Raw genomic sequence first — 19,407 nt, forward strand, 5'->3', positions numbered from 1 at the left:
CAATACATTGTCATAGAAGTTAGGAATTTGGACCCTGATTCTGATAATAAAAGCAGCATTTTGTCATCGGATGGCACCCTGCATCCTTGGCACACAAATATCATTCTCTTCATTTCGTCTGTACTTCTTGGGTCTGTTTTGGTGCACTGTATGTTCTTACTCTGTCACACTTGCAACTGTGTCACCAGATTTTTTTGTTTTCCTGCAGCCTAAGCCTGTAGACAACTGCAGCACTTCAGATCTTTCTGAGTGCTGAAAGTGCGTTTCCTTCAAGAAGCTGAAGAGGTAATGGGCACAAACTTGAGCATAGGAAGTTCCATCTAAACATGAGGAGGAACTTCTTTACTTTGAGGGTGGCAGAGCACTGGCACAGGCTGCCCAGAGAAGTGGTGGAGTCTCCAACTCTGGAGACATTCAAAACCCACCTGGACGCGTTCCTGTGCAACCTGCTCTGGGTGACCCTCCTCTGGCAGGGGGGTTGGACTACATGATCTCCAGAGGTCCCTTCCAACCCTATGATTCTATGATTCTGTGATTCTGTGAACAGAGTGGCCAAAGGGTTAAGCCGCACCATTACGTGTCAGAGGAAGGACTGATAAAAGTTCAACAACCCCCACTCTGCATGGGCTCCAGAACAGCAGTCACAGCACAGTCCTGTGATATGGGGAGGCGGAGACAGGAATTACTTGCCTGCTAAGCCCAAAAAATTGTAGCCATGACCTGCTGGGCACCAGTCTTTGAGGAGCCTGAGTGCAAACAGATACTTATTTTCTTATAGGCTCTTCTAAGAAGAAAACAGAATTAAAAAGGAAAATAGACATATGGGTTGAATTTCAGGCCCTGTTGTATGTTGCTTTTCCGTTTCTGTTTTGCAGTCCCACGTGTAAAGAGTGACTCTCAGTCACAGGCAGGATGGCAATTGTGGTACACTAGGAGAATAACAAAATCAAGAAAGGACAAGGTTGTGTGCAGGACTTGCTCCCACTAACAGAAACATGGAGTAGGCTACAGCAGATCACCACAGTGGTTTTGCTGAACCATTTCCCAAAACAGTGCTACTCCTGGGCGGTACACGCTGGGACACTCCAGCAGGACTCAAAGCTGCCCGCTGGGTCCCTCTGCTTTACATCCTTTAGCTTAGCTATGGTTTCTCCAAAGCTCTCTGTCTGGTACATGGAGAATGCTTTTTGCCTTCCTACCTTGTAGTGACATGATGAAGTTGTCCCTTATGTACAAAGAGCTCTAGCATGCTGCGTGCTACATGCCACAGCAAGCTGAATTATTTACAGCTGAATTCACTCTTCAGCTGCTTACTTTTAAGGTGAGGAAAGGACTGCATTTTCTCTTAATCACATCCAGTAAAGGCAAGGCTGCTGTCAGATTCTCTGGGGCATTGATGGTCTTCACAGGTCTGTTAAAGGTAATTGCTTTTCAAGCAAAAAGCAACAATTGTTTTTCAATTGTTTTTCAAGATAGTTTTTCAGCAATACCAGCAGTTAATTCTTTAGATCTTTATGTTAGAAACGTGACACCCAGTTTGCTTGCTTCCTAACCTCTCTGCTTCTCATATGTCTGTCTGACTTTATTCTGCTGGTTTCTTGTATTTGTCAGCAGCCAGAACAAATGAACATCTCAAAGACTAAAACTTTCACTACTGGGAAAACATCCTCAGTATTTCTCCTTACTGTCGCTGTCATTGTCCTTTCCTTGGATACATTAGCGTCTATAGCCAGAAATTTCAGAGATGAGCTTATCCACCAGGTCTTCTGCCCTCTGTACTCCTTCATGTGTAGAGCAAGGACAGAATTTATTTTTAACTTGGCTACCTTTTTCCTTCCTGAACCTTTTCCCACCTTACCTGCAGCAGTTCCTGCCGTTAGAAGCTGACGACATTATCCCTCTGGGGTCACTGCCCAAAGTTCCCTCTGGCTCTGTGAATCAGGGCTATGTAAGTCTCACTTTTGTCACTTGTTCTTGTTGCCTTTGAAAATAAAGTAAAAATAGCTTCCTCATTTCGCAGCTACCTGTGGATCTATGCCATCGCATTATCCTCTGGAGCCCTTATGTGAGCTCCTTTAGTTCACGCTCACCCCAGTCCTGCAGCTGTGCTCTTCCTTAGAGCTGCCTTTTGAGATTTTCCCCTCCAAGCAACTGAATCTTGCCTTTGGTCCTTTCTCCTCTTAGCAAATAACTGATGTCTAAGTGGCTGTTTTCTGACTTTTTCTGATTCTGAAATTTAGGGAAATTATGTTTATGTGAATTTATTCAATAAGGTGTGACCTGTGTCCTAATGTTGTTTGCAATTTCTTTTGCAGGCGATTTTTTTGAACTTACAGTAAACCCAATTTCAAGGGTCAGCTTCTATTTAAAAAGCCTCCTACTGTTGTTTATATTTTAACCACTGTGCTAACTAATGTACCCTGACTCTGAAATAAGATCTGATAAACTTCCACCTACGGTAGGCCTCACAGTGGTCAAATAAATGAGAACAAACACCACAAGACCAGAACTGGGGAAAGATTTAGACACTGTGTGGATCTGTGAGGGAAAGGAGGAAAGGCACAAAAGGACACAGATAAATCAACAGCTTACAAGAGATCCTTTCAAACACGATGCCTTGAGAGGTCACATCCTTGTCACAAGACAGCAGTGAGGAGTGCCAGTCTGGCAGATGAAAGACACTTCTGTTCTGGCATTTTCTTGTGGAGAACTTACAGAATGAGCATTTTTGTATCAGGGTTACTTGCTGGCAGTATCCTCAAGTCCAGTTTTCTGAGATCAGATCCATTAAGACAGAGATGAATAATATTTCTCCAACACATCTCCAAGATGCATTTTCATCTTTGAAAGAAATGGCAATATGAGTTTTCTTTCTCTTCCTCAGAAATAAATCAGGAGCATCTGCACTGATGCAGGTACATTTTAACCAGGTTCAGGGCAATGAGATTGAGAGGAGAACCCGACCCAAGCCTAAAAGTGGCAACCGCTATAGACCTGAAGGAGTATATGTGGAGCTTTAACATGAGGAAAGCTTGCAAAAGAATGCATGCTTATATGATGCATGCAGATGTTCCCAGACTGTCCTGGACACATGTTAACTCACCTTTGGCTACCACAATTAGTTCCTTTGGTTTTGGAAACCTGTAGGAAAAGCTGATCTGATTAAAATTTCTAAAACATCATGTTTATCAAAGAGTTTTACAAACTCCATTAAAACTGAAGGCTTTTCAAACCTCTCCCATGCAGGAGAAACACGCATGTAACCCACATATGCAGCTTTTTTCTTACACTTTAAGTACGAGATGTGTGCCATAACACAGTAATCCAGCAAATATCTTAGTGGAAATGAAGGATACAGGAGGATGGGAAAGGTGAAAGAGGTACTGGGGAGGGCGGCGCTGTGCAGAAAACAAATATTGTGTGGGAGTAAGGCAAAAGCACTGTCTGATAGTATCTGATGGCAAGGAGGCATAGAGATTGGCAAGCAGATGCTGGCTGTGGCTGGGGACAAGACCATGGCCAGGGAGTAAGGTGATGTGGAGCGGGAGAGAGGGAATCCAGGATCTAGAGTGAGAATTGAAAATGGGGTTAAGATTGTTAAACCATGTGAGGCTAACCCAGATTTGAGTAGCTCTCAAAAGCCTGCTCGCTAGTGAAGCCTACTTTGTATTTTGCTCCTTCATTTTATCCTTCTTTCCTGAAGGCCAATAAACCTAATCCCACATGTAATTGCACAATACCCAACACCTTCTCTCTGTCACCCTTCAAGTGTTTCCCTGAGCTGAGTCTAGCTCCCATCAGCTCCTCTCTTGGGCCCATCTCCTTAGTTTCACAGAATCATAGAATCATTTAGGTTGGAAAAGATCTTAAAGATTGTCAAGTCCCGCCATAAACCTAACACTTCCAAGTCCACCATTAAACCATGTCCCTAAATGCCACATCTACACAACTGCCTGGGTTAGCATTAATGATCTCTCAAGCCTCTACAGACATCCCACACTTTGCTGTTCAGAAGTTGCATTAAAACAACTTCAAGACAACCAGATAACGTGGTATTACACCACCCTAGGGGAGAAAAATAGCACAGGACTACAAGCACAATTGTCTCTAGATTTCTTGCATAATCTGTAAAATAGCAGCTAATCTGGTTCCCATACTAGAATGCCTCTCTTATGTGCTTACTCCTGCATCCCTAGCTTTATCCCAAGCCCTCAGTACAATGCAATTTCTACTTAAAGTAAGCAGGACAACAAGGAGGTGGATAGCCTCAACAGTTTGTAGAAGGAACCCATGATTCTATGAAACTTATGCCTTCAATTACAGAAGACTGAACAGCATGACCCAGCAGTGCTCATTCAAGCCTGTTTTCCTCATCCCGTATTCAGCTGCCTCCTGCCTCCCGTGAGTCACTAGCACATTTGATTCAACAAGTTGTTTTGAAGTGACACCAGTGAGCTAACATGCAAGAGAAGCCATGAAATGGTGCTGCAGGGCAAGTTTTCCAAGGCAAAGGCCGCTTGGGAAATGCAGAGTGAGCTGATGTTGAAATCAGGATAACACATGGATGAGCAAAGTCTGACATCCTCGCTGGACGAGTTTATGCGTGCAGCATAAGGTTAAAAGGCTGGTAAGAAAGAACACGAAATAGCTATCTATGGGACTCAAACCTAATGTCCTCTTAAATTAAAATGATCTCTAAATCTTACTCACAGATAGAAGAAAAAAAGAAAAACCTAGGTCAAGGAAACATAGGAGAGAAGGAACTCTTTAATAAAAAAAGTAAAATTAGAACTAATTTACAGTGTTAATATTACCTGGATCTGATAATCATGCTTACCCTGAGATTAAATGGAAATTGGTGCTTATAAATCAGTAGAGGTATGCATGGCTGAAATTACCATTGGGACTCCAGTGCCAGGACCAATTAAAATTCTGCCTGTTCACAAGATTCCCCATGCTTTCCAGCAACATTATTCCTGTCTTCTCTCTAGCAAAGAAAGACCTGACTATTTGAGAACAAAACATGCTCCACACAACAACAGAGTGCCTTCACATTTCCCAGCATCCAGTACAATGATTGAGTCGGATTTGGTAATCCATCCAATTCAAGGTTGGTTTAATGGCCACACCATGGCAAAGGGGGACACAGCAGGGGAGAATGATTAACTTAACCTACCTGCCTTGTTTGTTTGATGCCGCCTCACTCCAGTGCGAGTCAATAAAACTTTGTGCACTGACACACACAACTTCCAGCACCCGCCAGCTGGGCCAAAATGAGGATTAGCAAAGCCGCCTTTCTCTTTCTTTTCTTGCTCAGCTCAGGTAAGAGTCCTTTACCTTCCCCTTGCCTAGGTGAGGTGGGGGCCGAATGCTCGCAAGCTCCGTTTGGTGAAGGTAGGTCCTTAAATCTCTGCGTCACCACTTAACCTGGACAACGATGAATCCGGGGCTTGCTGGGCAGCGAGAGCTGCTGTTGAACAGAGCGAGAGCTGTGGTTGCTCCAGTGTTGTGTTTGTTAGAGACACCAGAAGAGCCTTGGTACCTGCGTGGGGAACAAATGGCTCCCTGCAAATATGCCCCATGTCCAGAAATGGAGGGGCACCCTTGGAAAGCAGCCTACCAAAGGCTTGCTACAAAGACATGGCTCTCTCAGGTTTCAGCAGCCTTTTATCCTAGGGTTGGTCCTTTTCTCTGTTATTGCCAAGTTCTGTAATCCTCATTTTGATTGTTTTAAAATTTGTAAATGTGTTGTGAAAAACAAAATCACAAAGAAAAGGAAAAATTGTTCTAGCCGCTAGAGTTTCAGTCTTTTTCATAGCCACAATCTTAACAGGAAATTTTTCATGCCACGTGATAGGGAGGCCAAAATCTGGTCAGCATTAGTTTCTGCAGTATATTTGGTGCTGCAAGACTATTTTCGTCAAAGGTAGTACAAAATATTTTGTAACACACAAGAACTGAGGAAGTCTCTTTACATATATCTTTTTGGGTTTAGCAGATTGTAACTCTTTCAGAAGATTCGAATAAATAGTCTCTGTCCTGAAAACTTTAAACTTCAATGAACTATGGGATTCAGGTGGCACATCTTTCAGGCCTTCTGTGTAACTACACAGCCTGTTATGATTGCAGTTAAAAATATACTTATGAGTGTGCCAACACATATAAAAAACTCCAATAAAATATCAAACATTTTACATATGTAGTTTTAAAATATAAAAAAGGTATCAGTTAGAAAAATGTATGGGTAAATTTTATCTGGAAATGTTAGAGACATGCTCCAGCATAAAAAATTCTAGATATTATTTAATGCTAAGTATGATCATCTTAATTTAAATTCTAGTTTCTAAGCTTCATTTTTGCAGAAGAACAACCTCTTTCAAATCAAATAAATACACTTCTCAAATAAGTAAGAATTTTATATGGGGGAGGAAAATAAAGAATTTGGGCTTTTGTCTGCAATACTCTGCTTTTATTTGCAAATCCTTTATCAAATGGCATAAATATTTGCATTTCTGAACAAGACAGTAACACATCTAACACTGAAAAATTCCATAGGCATATAAAAATGGTAGCAAGAACATTTACTGTGCTTTTATTCAGCTTGCATATATTTTCATATTTTTTCTTAAAGTACTTTTCCCTGCCATGTAATTATAACAGAAAAGCGGAAAAATATTTTTACCACTCGAATAAATTATGACCCTGTCAATATTTTAAAAATCAAATGCTGTAATTATAATGACATATTATTGCAAAGTGTCAAAACAGAACAGAATCAAGGTTACATGGAAGCTGTACCATAATAGGAATTTGTTACTTGTATTTCTTGTGCTCGTGGAGGGCATTGCAGCATCCCTATGATATTGTTTTAACCTAGTCTAATGTTTTCTCTCAAAATTAATTTCTTCTTAATGTCATTTTTTTTTTGGAATAACTAGCCTGTCTTATTGTATCCTTTTTCCCTTTATCTTTTTTTTTTTCCCTTTTTTAGCAGCTATCCTTTTCTTTCATGCATACTGTTAAACTGTGAACCCTTAGGGCCAAACTCTTCCCTAGTCTACATGCAGAAACAAACCTCCAGTAACTTCTCTGGGTTTCAATGCTATGAGAGGAAGCATAATTTGGCTTTTGTGCCTATTTTATCTGTTCTGTCTCATAGGTGCAAAATGATCTTAAAGAAGATACTCAACTGCAGGCTGAGCTATCACTCAGGTGAAGGAATTTAGCTGTACCAGGAGGTGTATCTGCCTGCTTGACACTACAAAAAGTGTTACTCAGGGAAGGGAGGAGTAGTTGCCTTCCTCAGCCTGGAGGACATTTCACTGAACGCCCCCGTGGAGCCCCCAGTCACAGGCTGTGGGTCTGAGTGGGCCGAGGCTGTTTTCTGCTCCTCCTGCTGGCACTGGGCTACAGCTGAGAAAGAAAAGGGTCAGAAAAAGATGAAGAAGGGAGAAGTCCTCCTCTTCAGCATGGCTGTCACGCATGAGGGGGAAGGCAGGGTCTGGTTCGTACCCTGTATGGCTTTTATTCAGCAATTGCGTAAAGCAAAGCCTAAAAACAGGGTGCAGAGCAGGACTGAGCTGTGTTGCAAAGAACATGGGCAAACTGTCTGTTTGGGGTTGAAACCACACAGAACGGGTAACTCCCCCAGCCAAACATTTGTCAGTAGAGTCACATGCTCATCTGATAAAGAAACCGTAAAAATCACAGGACTCATCCAACTCTGTGACCCTGCAGCTGGAAGTCATGAAAGTCACATTTTTGTGAGCTATAGCTAAGCATTCAGAGGTTGCATAGGTGTAACAGACAAAGAAAATACTAAATGGCAAAGTCCTTTACAAGAAGGATTGTACTTGCACATTTTTGTAGTTTACCACTAAGCTTACTAAGTTTACCATAGCTTTACTTTTTAGCATCCTATATATATCACATGCGGTTGTAGCTCAGAGGTTGTTAGGCGAATTTATTTTCCAAGTTAATGGCTTGTGTTAATTCACTGCAATGGAGGGCAACATCTGCCACCTTGATTATTAAGTGGGTTCAATACAGAGTTATTACAGAAGTGATAAACTGAGCATGAGCACAGTGATTACCCTGGTGACTGAGGATAGCCTGTTTCTTGCAAGAGCAAGAACATTTGAAAAGAGGCAGCTATGGAGCGGCTGATAAAACTGAAGTCATTCCACGTGGGTAGGTATCAGCAATGAAAAATCATTGTTTCACAGCCTTCTTGAGTCCCATTTCTCCACTTTCTCCAAATTATAGCTGACCAATATTTTCTTTCTGAAACACCTCACTTTTTTCGCTCCTTGGGTCATCTTCTCTGTTCCCATCACTTTACACCCGAGGTTTGTGTTGCTTGTTATGACTTTCAGAATGATACAAAGCACTGTTCAAGCTACTTCTCTGTCCTGCCTTACATGGGGTTTTCAGTGAAGCTACCCTTTACCGTACTAGGAAGGCAAAATTTACCCATATTTTGCCACCATTAAACCAATTATTCTAGCAATTAAATGATGATGTTACTCAACTAGGTGACAAAGAATTTAACATGAAATTTTTAAATCAATCATATCAGCATTCACATTTTTAACTCTCTCTTTTTTAGTACAAGGAAGCGCACTAGACAGCTATGTGAGAACAGAGGGAGCTTGGCTGCTCAACCCGAAGGCGCAAACATATAGGACAAATAGTCAAGAAGAATGTGCAGAGCGATGTGAAGCTGAAAATAGGTTTACTTGCAGGTAATTTCCACTGGTTCCCACATATATCTTTCATTGCAGATGATGGAGGGGTCTGCCTTATTTATCAGCAGTTTGAACTTTTGAGGGATTTCTTAGGAGTATGTGTGTCTGAGGTTTGCTGGAAAAACAAAAGATGTATAGAAACAGAATGCCCGGGACATAGGGATGAAGGCAGCGGAAATAGAGAAATTAAGAAAATTATGTTGAATTTTTATTGGAGAACATTATGATATCTCGATGCACAGCTTGCCATGGTTGACATGGTTTTGTCAAGACTCTTGCATTCCTTTTGCAATAAAAAGTCGTAATTAATTGCTTGGAAATTTAGGACAGCAATAACGGCATTGCTTATGTTCACTGCATTACCTCTTATCTTGCAGATACATCCATTATTCTGAATTTTAATTTGGATTTACATAACCTCTATTTACTGGCCATCTAAACCTTGATGATCCTAAACCTTACTTCCAGCCAAGCCCTCTCTCTGCATTTGCATTTAAGCAGGCCCAAGGGGCTAGAAAGCACGAAAGATGGTGACCAGTCTGTATCGCTGGCCTTTGCTCAGGCTCCTGCCTCAGGGGAGCCTGTTGCTTTGAGCCTAAGGCTTCTGAGCCCCCAGTGCCAAAGCCTTGGAGCCCACCCAGCTTCAGCAGCACAGCAGGCACCCAGAGCAATGAGGAAGGGTATCAGTTAGTGTGGTGGTAGGCTGTCCTCGCATGTTCTTCTAATCTTCATGAGATCTACCACTTCTGCAGTGTACCTTTTTGAACCCAGCAGGCTGACTGACTGCAGCGCTGTTTCCAGCATTCGCTTCTCCATCGGGCTTTTATTCAAGGGAGGGATATCCTAGTGCTGACTTTTTACATGTGTTTTATAACTTTGTGTTTTAAATCAAAAGGGAAAATGAGACTATTTTGAAAGAGATGTAACCCTGAAGGATGACAGGGATTTGCTGACTGAGTACGTGAAGTATCACTTGTTCCCTTTAATCCTACTCCTGTCTGAAAACCACACAGTGAGGGCAGAGCTTCAGCAGAACTTGTCTCAGGAGGGGAGGGAGGAAGGCAGAGAGGGCAGGTCGGTATATTCAGAGTTTATATTTATAGTTTGCAGAGGATTATTGTTCTCTTTTGTGTCATATTCAGACACAGTATCATTCCTTAGCCTCTGCCCCAGGTCTAACCCTACCGTCACCTGACATTGCAATAACATCAGGGTTATTTTGTCCTTCCCTCCCCAATCAATTTAGTGAGATCTATTACAATCAGTAAAGAAGAGATGCTATCTGGCAGGGAAAGATCCAGAGGAAGAAAGTTAAGTGTTAGGCAGAGCTCTAAGGCCAGGCCAGCACCGCAGCTTCAGACCACTGAGTTCAGATCAGCTCTTCAGACTTGTCCTGCCTCAAGCAGTGTGTTGGACCATGCTCTTCGCTACTTCCCTACTTGTAAGTTTAACATTACTGAGAGCCTGGATTGGATTGGAGGGAACAGTCCCCAGCATAGCTTTGAACCAGGGCAACCAGCACGCCCCAGAAAATGCACAGACACCCTTCACAGGCACCCAGTGAGTCCAGATGTGATCCCTCTCCTTTGGAGAGAGGCTGTGCCAATTTGCAAGTACAGGAACACCGGGTTCATGCCAGTTGCTATTAGGGTTACAGAATGGGCTTTGCCAGTATTTACGTTCCTGATATAGACCTACCCTACCTACACTGAATGCCATGTCGCTATTGCCCTTTTTTTGGTTGAGAAAAGCTAGCCGTAGAAATTGCTTAGCTTCTCTGCAGTTTTCTTCAGAGGCTATTGTAAAGGTTACACCATCTGCTCCAGTTTTGCAGACTTACAGACCAGGTACTTGCTGAAAAGACAAATGGCTGTGTTTTACAAAGTGCTTACATTGCTTCACATACGATGACTCAGAACAATTATCACAAGGTAATTTAAGGTCCCGGCTTGTTGTGTTTTACCTCTTCTTGGTAACTGCTGAATGCTGTAGAATGTCTCACTTCTTGACTGACCACTAATTTTTTTGAAAGAAGGTCAAAGTCCCTTGTGTGTATATCCTCTTCAGCATGTTCTCTGGAGTCTCTGGCACATTGTAAAACTTCTTGTTTATCCCCTGTCATAATTTGTTCGTGTAACCCCCTTTCAACCTAAGTTTGGTATGAAGACTTAGGAGTCAAAGTCACCACTGAAAATGTGAGCTGCGATACTCAGTGATTTGTGAGACATTACACAATCTTAAGTATCAATGAAATGCAGTGCTTGCTAAAATTATAACTCAATACTAGAAAAGGTGTTTAAGAAAATAATGCACACATTCAGCTATTGTTTCTTACATTGCTCTCTCCTCCTAATTTCAACAGGGCCTTCTTATTCACCAGCAAAGACCAACAGTGTTTAACATTGGCTGAGAATACCAAAACAGCAGTGATCTTCAGAAGAACAAATGCAGTTCTTTATGAAAAAAGAAGTATGTCTGTGTCTTTTTTTTATTATTTCACTGAGATATCCTTTCCAGTGGGACTCATATAACCCTATTGTAAGTGGGGGCTAAGCCTTCACTGGGTCAGACAAAGTGGGTAGATTAGCCCTTACCTAACACTTGGTTTCCTCCGCATTGCCTGTATAGCAGTGCTACCAATTTTTTTCCCAGATTAGTGGTCCATTGTCTTTCCCGATCCCTAAATCGTAGAATCCACAAGGCAGAAAAGAGCACCGTTGCTTGGGGAACGCAGGAGGTGCTGGGAGCGATGGAGGTGCTTAAGGGTCCCTTCTCTCCTCTCCTTTTAAACCAGCCAATAACCTGTGGCTGCACCTTCTCTGTCTCTGCGGAGGGTGCTGGGAACAGCTGCTTGTGCTGGCAACAGTTTCTGAGACAGACCTTTGCCGACTGCAAAAATGGTGGAAAGTGCCAAATAATTTCATTTGTATCACTGAAGAAAATTCACAGTTTACTTAGGTGGGACTCAAATCAATAAACCAATGTTCTTCTAGTTGCACATGTTGTCAGAAGTGTTAGAGTGTTAACTACGCTTCAGAAAAAAATGATCTATTTTTATAGTATAGATATACTATATATATATACACACACTATATATACTATATATATACACACACTATATATATACACACTATATACTATATATATTTATAGTGTATATATATATATAAAGGACCACTGAAGGTCCTTTTCAGCCTGATATTTTCTGAAGCCTACAGCCAGCTGCCTTCCTTGTATATATAACTGATAGGTAATTTAATGTTTTGAACATAAGGTATTTTTATTATATCCAGAAGCTGATGGGAAGTTCCCTGAATCATGATTAAGTAATGCTGAGAAATGTTCTGCAGTTCCTATTGTAGAAGGAAAACTGAATAGATTGATTGTCAAGTAACAAATTTTAAAGACTGAACAAATAACTTACATGTAAATAATCCGTACTGATTTTGCTTCAGTACTGTGATCAGGAGTTAGACTGTGATTCTGGTTTATTTTTGAGATACTGCTTGGATTTGCTGAGGTTAGAACCTGGATAAGAGTCCTGCAATATTCAGTGAGGATTTGTTACAGCATCTTTTTAAGCCTTTTGAGGTTACAGGCGTGGATTTTAATTTCTTGACAAACAGAACCCCATCAGTGAAGGTGTGAAAAACTGGTTTTACGTAAGCAAAATGTTCAAAAACTGCATATCTACCTCCAGAAAACAAAAGATGGACCTAGGTATAGTGAACATGAAAAACGCAGACTATGTGTATGTGCCAGATGGTTCCTCTGTTGCTCATCTCTTCCTTTGCAGAAAGTCTCAAATAATCACGTGTCCATTCTAATGATAACATCGGTTAAATCTGTTGTTACAGAACAGAAAGGAAAATGTAGCTTTTACCTAGGCAGATCACATCACTGCCTCCAGCACCTGCTGCTGTCCTGAGACTTCAAAGAAGTTCCTTTCACATGCCCAGAGGCTTTTGCAATACTATTGCTGAAACCAACATTGTTTTTTTCAGTTGAAGCAATTACTTGATGAGACCTAATTGCTCTTTATCATTGCATTGAAAGAAAAGGGTGACATTTGGTATAAAATTCAGAGTTTTAAAAATTATTTTTTCTATGGTATGTGATATAAAAGAGAAAGTTAACCTTCTCTGGCTTATAGAAAAAGTAATAAGAATTAAAGCTAGCATTTGGGAATTGTTATCCACATATCTGTTTGTAAATAGTTAACCCAAGGGACATGGGTTGAGTTTGGGGATCAAAGTTATTTGTCATCAGGCAGAAAAAAACTAAAGGTTATACAAATGGTCAAAAGTTTATGCAAACAAAAAGAGTCAGCACTTGACTGATTCAATGTTCAGTTATTGAGGTTTTTAATGTTAAATTATTGCAAAATTGTTTGAGGGATCCAAATGGCTTCCAGCTAAAGTTTCTAGAGTAAACTTTCCCGTATATATACATTGAAATGAAGACGTGCCTAAAGGTATATCTATAAATCCAGATCTTAACTATCTATTCGACGACAGGTAGTCAGCCAATTCTACCAGGCAGGTAGAAATAAGAGCTGGACCTTGTTTCAGATTCAAACACGAGTTCTTTTCACTTTTGACAAGATGGATCTGTGTAAAATGGCATTGTTTCTGCAGATTTATATTAATCTTCTGCTTCTATGTCAGCTTTGGTATAACTCTGATGCTGAGAAAAGTTGATGCAAAACTGTGTCTCCCCAAATATCTGATTTGGACACTACTTAAAAACATTGAGGCAATCCGTGTCACAGACTGAAAGACAGATTGCTTCACTGCAGCTAGAAAGGAGGAACTGGCTGATGAAATATGCTCTGTGCACAGAGAAATGTTAAATGAGTTTCCTGCTTATTTTTCCAAGCCAGAGTACATGCTGCCTGACAGTGACTGTCCCTAAACTGCAGATATGGAAGCTCTGATGGAATGTGCCAAGATCCAAGTTTCTTCAGCCATGCCTTGGCAGGGCCTCCCCTTGCAAGCCTGTTCTTCCCTTGCAAGCCTGTTCTTCCCCCCTGGGAAAGGGGAATGTTCAGTCCTCCCAGGAGGGCTGCAATGGGGTTATGGTTCTCCATCCTCCTGGGAAGAAAATTACAGCACTGAGCTTTCAGTTCTCATTTAATGTAACGGTTGATAATTTAAAACAATTTAATGCTTTTAAGGTTACTGATACAAACCCCAGGCTTATTCAGCATTAAAATTGCCCTTGACTTATATAAAGACAGGATCTCATTACTAATTCTTTCACTCCTCCTTTTCCTTTTTTCATGAAGGTACTATTAAATTCCAAAACCTAAGAGTATAGAAGCATCTATAATATGCACCTTCAACCAACCATCCATTTTATCTTGTACAGCAGAGAGTCTTTGTTTTAGCATATCATGAATTAATTAAATCTCATTTGTGGAATGGTGAACTTTAATGAAACAATGTCATCCGCATTTACATGAACTTCAAAAAATTTACTTGTTTAAACTGGTAAAATGCTGTATATATTCATCTGTGATTCTGTCGTATTATCTTCCTCAGATGAATTCCAGTGGCGCTCTTTTAAGGTTTGATTTTAGTGTATAATAGCATCATAGGAGGCAATGAAAAGAGAATGTGTTTCTATTTTGTTATAGTGCATATTTAAATGTTAAAAGCATATTTTATTATTTAAATCTACTGTAGCATATTCTCAAACGAACCGGGTTGTGTCACACTTATTTATCTGGAAGTCTGGTTTGGAAGTTTTTGGCTTTCACATAAATTTTTCAATGCTACTTAATTGAACTTAGGCATCAGATAACTAGTAGGTATTTCCAAGGTGAGCTGTCTATTTTTGACGGCATAAGAAAGTCAAAATATGACCAAATGTATTTAAATGTATTAGCATGAAGATAGATTTCGTATATGCTAAAATCTAATGGACATGTCATGATACTGATTAATTAAACACTTATCATTTCAGTCTATCTTCTAGAATGCAAACAGGGAAAAGGGGTGGATTACAGAGGAACAGAAGCCAAAACTCAGAAAGGTGTGCCATGCCAGAAGTGGGCTGATAATACCCCCCATAAACCAAAGTAAGGCCTTTTTTTATATGCTTATATGTTTTTCTGAAATTTTGCCACGCCATTTTTATATGTTAAGTAGTCTTATAAACGATTTGTTTGGTGTTCAAGGTCTTCTTATAAAATGTTTTTCTACGCTTACCTAGAATAAGACAATTCTCTAATTTGAGTTGTAACTCAGAGACCTGCAATTGGGGCTACATGGTCAATAGGGACATTGTCAATATTGTCAGTTGCATTTAAATTCTATGGTCTTAAATGAACAAAACACTAGACAGGGAAGAACCTGGTTCTGCTGAAATAAGAATTTTCCATTAATCTCACCCAGGCAAGAACTTATTCTCTTGGCTAAAGGCATAATATGCAGCAGGTGAGATAGATGTACATCATTTTACCAGTGAACCTACAGACAATTAACAGGGCAGTACTTCTTGTACCTAATGAAAAACACCCAGCTGGGTTTATGTAGTAACCTCCTGTTGAGAAGGCGTAGCATTCAGGTTACAGAGAACTCTGCCATTCCAGCAAATATCTTCTCATCGAATCTCACAGGGAAGACATTTCTCTACATGCTACATGGTACCTCAGCTGAGCAAAAATTACTGGAAACTGAATAGCTGGAGTAAATGAAATTATTAAAGACGTGACTTTGTTTTAGCATATCATGAATTGGCCTTAGAGGCACCATATTTCCTGAAGTCTGTAGCTATGGCACTTCTAACTCTTCAGCAATAGCAGCACACAGTAGCAATTAGGAGACTTCTAATGAACGACATCTACAAAATGGTCCTCAGATAAGGATTTCATTTTTAGAATCCTCAGCTGAACAATTGGGACACTTTCCTTATTCTCTAATCCCATTTAAATTCTGTTCCAGTTACACACCTGAAAAATATCCCAATGCGGGACTGGAAGAAAACTACTGCAGAAATCCTGATAATGATGAAAAAGGACCCTGGTGCTACACAACAGATCCTGATACCAGATTTGATTACTGTAACATCCCGGAGTGTGAAGGTCAGGATATATACACTGATTTCTTTCAATTTTTGGAAGATGTGTTCAAGAATGTGAAGTTATTCAGATACTTCTATTTTTAATTGAGTCTTTGTTCCAAACTTCAGTTTCATTCAATCTGAAACTTTCCAAAGACATTTTCAACACCAACGAGGAAGATATCAAAAAAAACCCAAATTAACTATACAAAGTCTTTTATTCTCCTAGATAAAAAAATGGTATATGAGTGTATTTACATATCATAATCATTGAACCAAATGATGGTTGCTAAAAAGTCAATAAAATGTGACAGCAGCAAGGCACAGATTTTCAATTATAGCTTAATAGTTTTAATTTAGCTCTTTTAAAAACTGTAGTCTATAATGCTGGGGGGTTTTGTATTGGAATACTATAAATGTAATCAACTAGTGGAAGTCCAAGAAAAATAAGGTTTTACTTTGCCAAAAAAGAAGTCTGTCCTTCAGCCTTGTGCTCTGATCAAGCTCTTGAGCTTCACGTGAGATGAGTATCAGTGTTTATGGAGCAGGTCCTCAGGGACTCTCTGTCTCTTTTGTCCTCCTTCTCCCTTGCTCCTACAGTGGAGTGCATGCACTGCAGTGGAGAAAACTACCACGGAGTAGTTGCAACAACAGCATCTGGGCTTGAGTGCCAGCGCTGGGACTCCCAGCAACCTCACTCTCATGGATACCTCCCAGAAAAGTGAGTCAGACTGTGATGGGTTGTTTATCATCAGTAGTGGCCTGAAGACTGACAGGCAGTCCCTGCCCCAGACCGGGTAATTGTTACAGTGGTTAGTGACATTTTTCAAAAATTATTTTTCCTGTTCAGTTTTCCTGAGAAGGATCTGAAGATGAATTATTGCCGTAATCCCGATGGTGAACCTCGACCTTGGTGTTTCACTACCAGCCCAACTAAACGCTGGGAATATTGTGACATTCCTCGTTGCAGTGAGTCTGACCTCTAGACTTCTAGATGACATCTAGACACAAAGACATCTCAACCAGTTCCATTCAGGGTGGTATGAGGAGGTAGAACAAGTAGAAGAGGCCCCAAAGATAGAAGAAAGAATAAAAGACTGCTGACTGATCTCAAAGAAAAGAAAAAAAAAAAACCCAAACTTGAAATGAACCTCTGTTAACTCTTTTGAGGCTAGACATTTCTGCCACAGGCATTTCTAATGGTTTTGCCTGGAGCACATCTCCCCTCCTTGACATGTTTTTCCATGACCAGGCATTTCTGTGGTTCTGGTGTTTCTTCTGATGTTCCATTTTTGATGTCAAACAGTTTCAGTCTTCCTGAAAATCTTTTGGCTCTTGTTTTGCTCTTCCGATTAAATTCTCCACATTTTCAATTTCCTTTTCCCCTAAAGGCCTATCCTTGCCATGACACTTTTCCCTGGGGCTTCACCAGACCTCATCCTTGCTGTCTCTAACTCTCAGCAGTTAGAGTGCATCTCTTTTATACCTGCATCTATACCTGTACCTATCCCTGATGGGCCAGCTGCTTTCACTCCAGTTTTCTTCGCAGTGTTACCACTTTCTCACTTTCCAGCTTTGTTCTGATGGGGCCGCTAGCGCTTGGTTGTGTTGTGTCTTGGCTACTGTAAAGGGGCAGATGCAAATGTCCTTCTGGCAATCTGACTGCTTGTGAAGATGTTAAAATGGAAGAAAGAAAAGTTAAGATATTTTTAGATCTTTTCTCTGCCTTTGGACTTTCCAAATATTTTGGTCTTTAAACCTTATCTGCCAAGAAAGCTAAAAAGCCCACTTAATTATAAAACTCATAGTGTTCTTGGTTTTGTTTTTTAATGTGTCTAGAAGGCACTGCTAAATTTCAGTTCCTTTTTCTGCAATAGCAACACCCCCACCAGTTCCTGCACCAGGGCGTCAGTGTCTATCAGGAAGAGGAGACGACTATCGAGGCACAATATCTGTTACTGAATCAGGAAATACCTGTCAGCGCTGGAGTTCTCAATCTCCCCATAGACATGCTCGCACTCCTGAAAACTATCCCTGCAAGTAAGCGAAACATCTCCATTATTCAATGTCCATGAGAAGTACCAAGGCACAGAATTACTTCTGCAAAGTTCTTCGGTTACACCAGCATTCATGACCTGCTGGATTCCATCTTTTCAATTCTTTTGCACATTTCTTTTTGTTCACTTCTTTGTTCCTGGATACCAGCGTTTCCTCTTCTGACTTACAAGCTCTGCTTGATTGACTTTTCCCCTGGTTGTGGATGCCCCATCCCTGGAAGTGTTCAAGGCCAGGCTGGATGGGGCTTTGAGCAATCTGGTCTGGTGGAAGGTGTCCCTGCCCATGGCAGGTGGGTTGGAACTAGATGATCTTTAAGGTCCCTTCCAACTCTAACCATTCTATGATTCAGTTCATCCTTTTACTGTATTGTTGCTCAGGCAAAGAAATGTAGAGTAAGAAAGTTGCAATTATGATATTTGCTTGGGGCTAGATTCTTTCAACCTGTGTTTCTGCTGTGCTGCTCTTGGCCTCAAAGTACTACATGAAATACAATCTCTTAGTATGCTTATACTCTTAGTATAGACCAGTCTAGCAGGTGTCTGGCTTAGCACATCCAAAACACCAGTGCATTGCAACTGTTCATCTACTAAATGTCATCAGTAAATGACAGCAGTCTTACCCACCAGTAAATACAACAGTAAACTAGGCAGCAAGGTACATTCTCCTGTTGTTCATAACTTTTACTAGGTTTCCATGAGAGGCTTCTCTTAGCCACGTTTTCTGTTCCAGGAACCTAGAGGAAAACTACTGTAGAAATCCCGATGGTGAGAAGATGCCATGGTGTTACACCACCAACAGAACTGCCCGGTGGGAATATTGCACTATCCCTTCCTGTGATGGGACAGAACCAGAGACCCCGGGTAAGAACAACAGGAGAAATCTGTAAACAAAGGGTCATCATGGTTTATTTTGAAAAATCTTGGGTGATTCTGCTCACTTGTATTACTGCTGTCACTTTCAGTATTGCTGTGTTTCCGTTGGACTCCTGAGCCTGGTGTGGAGCCCAGTATGTTCATTCTGGTGGATAAGTGCAGAAGGTTTTAAGTCCCCTACTGACGTAGCTCAGGAAAAATTGGAGTAACAGAGGTCTTTTCCTTTTGCCAAGTGGTGGCTCCCTCCACATCTAAATTTGTTAATGTTCCATGGAAAAGTTAATTAGCTTTACATGCCAGCTCCTGAAAAACTGAATCCAAAGCAAAACCTGAGATAATTTAAGAGCACTGAAGCAAGACTCCATAAAAAACAATCAAAAGAAAATTCCCTTTACACAAGGCAGGCTTGTTCCACACACACATCTGTGGCAAAGCCACAGACATTCCCCTACCCTGGAGAAATTTTGATCCATATGTGAACTCTTTGGATCATTAGCTGAAATAAATCCCCATGCATGACAGTAAAATTGATGTACCAGTGCTTTTAATCTAGCCTATCATGAAATTTTTACATTTTTGGAAGTCTTCCTTTTGATCTACAGTCTGAGAATGATTCTATTACAGAGAGGGTGCTGTGGCGGTCAGTGAAATACTCTGGGTTGTTG

The 19,407-nt window shown here is 40.7% G+C and overlaps 1 protein-coding gene across 1 annotated transcript in view; it reads left to right on the forward strand.

Annotated features, from left to right (window-relative positions):
* Window positions 1–19,407, forward strand: part of PLG (plasminogen) — a 63,324-nt gene that overhangs the window by 32,531 nt on the left and 11,386 nt on the right. Inside the window, exons 20-29 of the mRNA XM_054194858.1 lie at window positions 4,713–4,779; window positions 5,254–5,322; window positions 8,609–8,744; window positions 11,110–11,216; window positions 14,715–14,829; window positions 15,695–15,834; window positions 16,413–16,533; window positions 16,663–16,781; window positions 17,690–17,852; window positions 18,600–18,730. Of these exons, the coding sequence (XP_054050833.1) occupies window positions 4,713–4,779; window positions 5,254–5,322; window positions 8,609–8,744; window positions 11,110–11,216; window positions 14,715–14,829; window positions 15,695–15,834; window positions 16,413–16,533; window positions 16,663–16,781; window positions 17,690–17,852; window positions 18,600–18,730 (1,168 nt within the window). The remainder of the gene's footprint in view (window positions 1–4,712; window positions 4,780–5,253; window positions 5,323–8,608; window positions 8,745–11,109; window positions 11,217–14,714; window positions 14,830–15,694; window positions 15,835–16,412; window positions 16,534–16,662; window positions 16,782–17,689; window positions 17,853–18,599; window positions 18,731–19,407) is intronic.

The sequence above is a fragment of the Rissa tridactyla genome, chromosome 3, assembly GCF_028500815.1.
Source record: "Rissa tridactyla isolate bRisTri1 chromosome 3, bRisTri1.patW.cur.20221130, whole genome shotgun sequence".
Classification (NCBI taxonomy): Eukaryota; Metazoa; Chordata; class Aves; order Charadriiformes; family Laridae; genus Rissa; species Rissa tridactyla.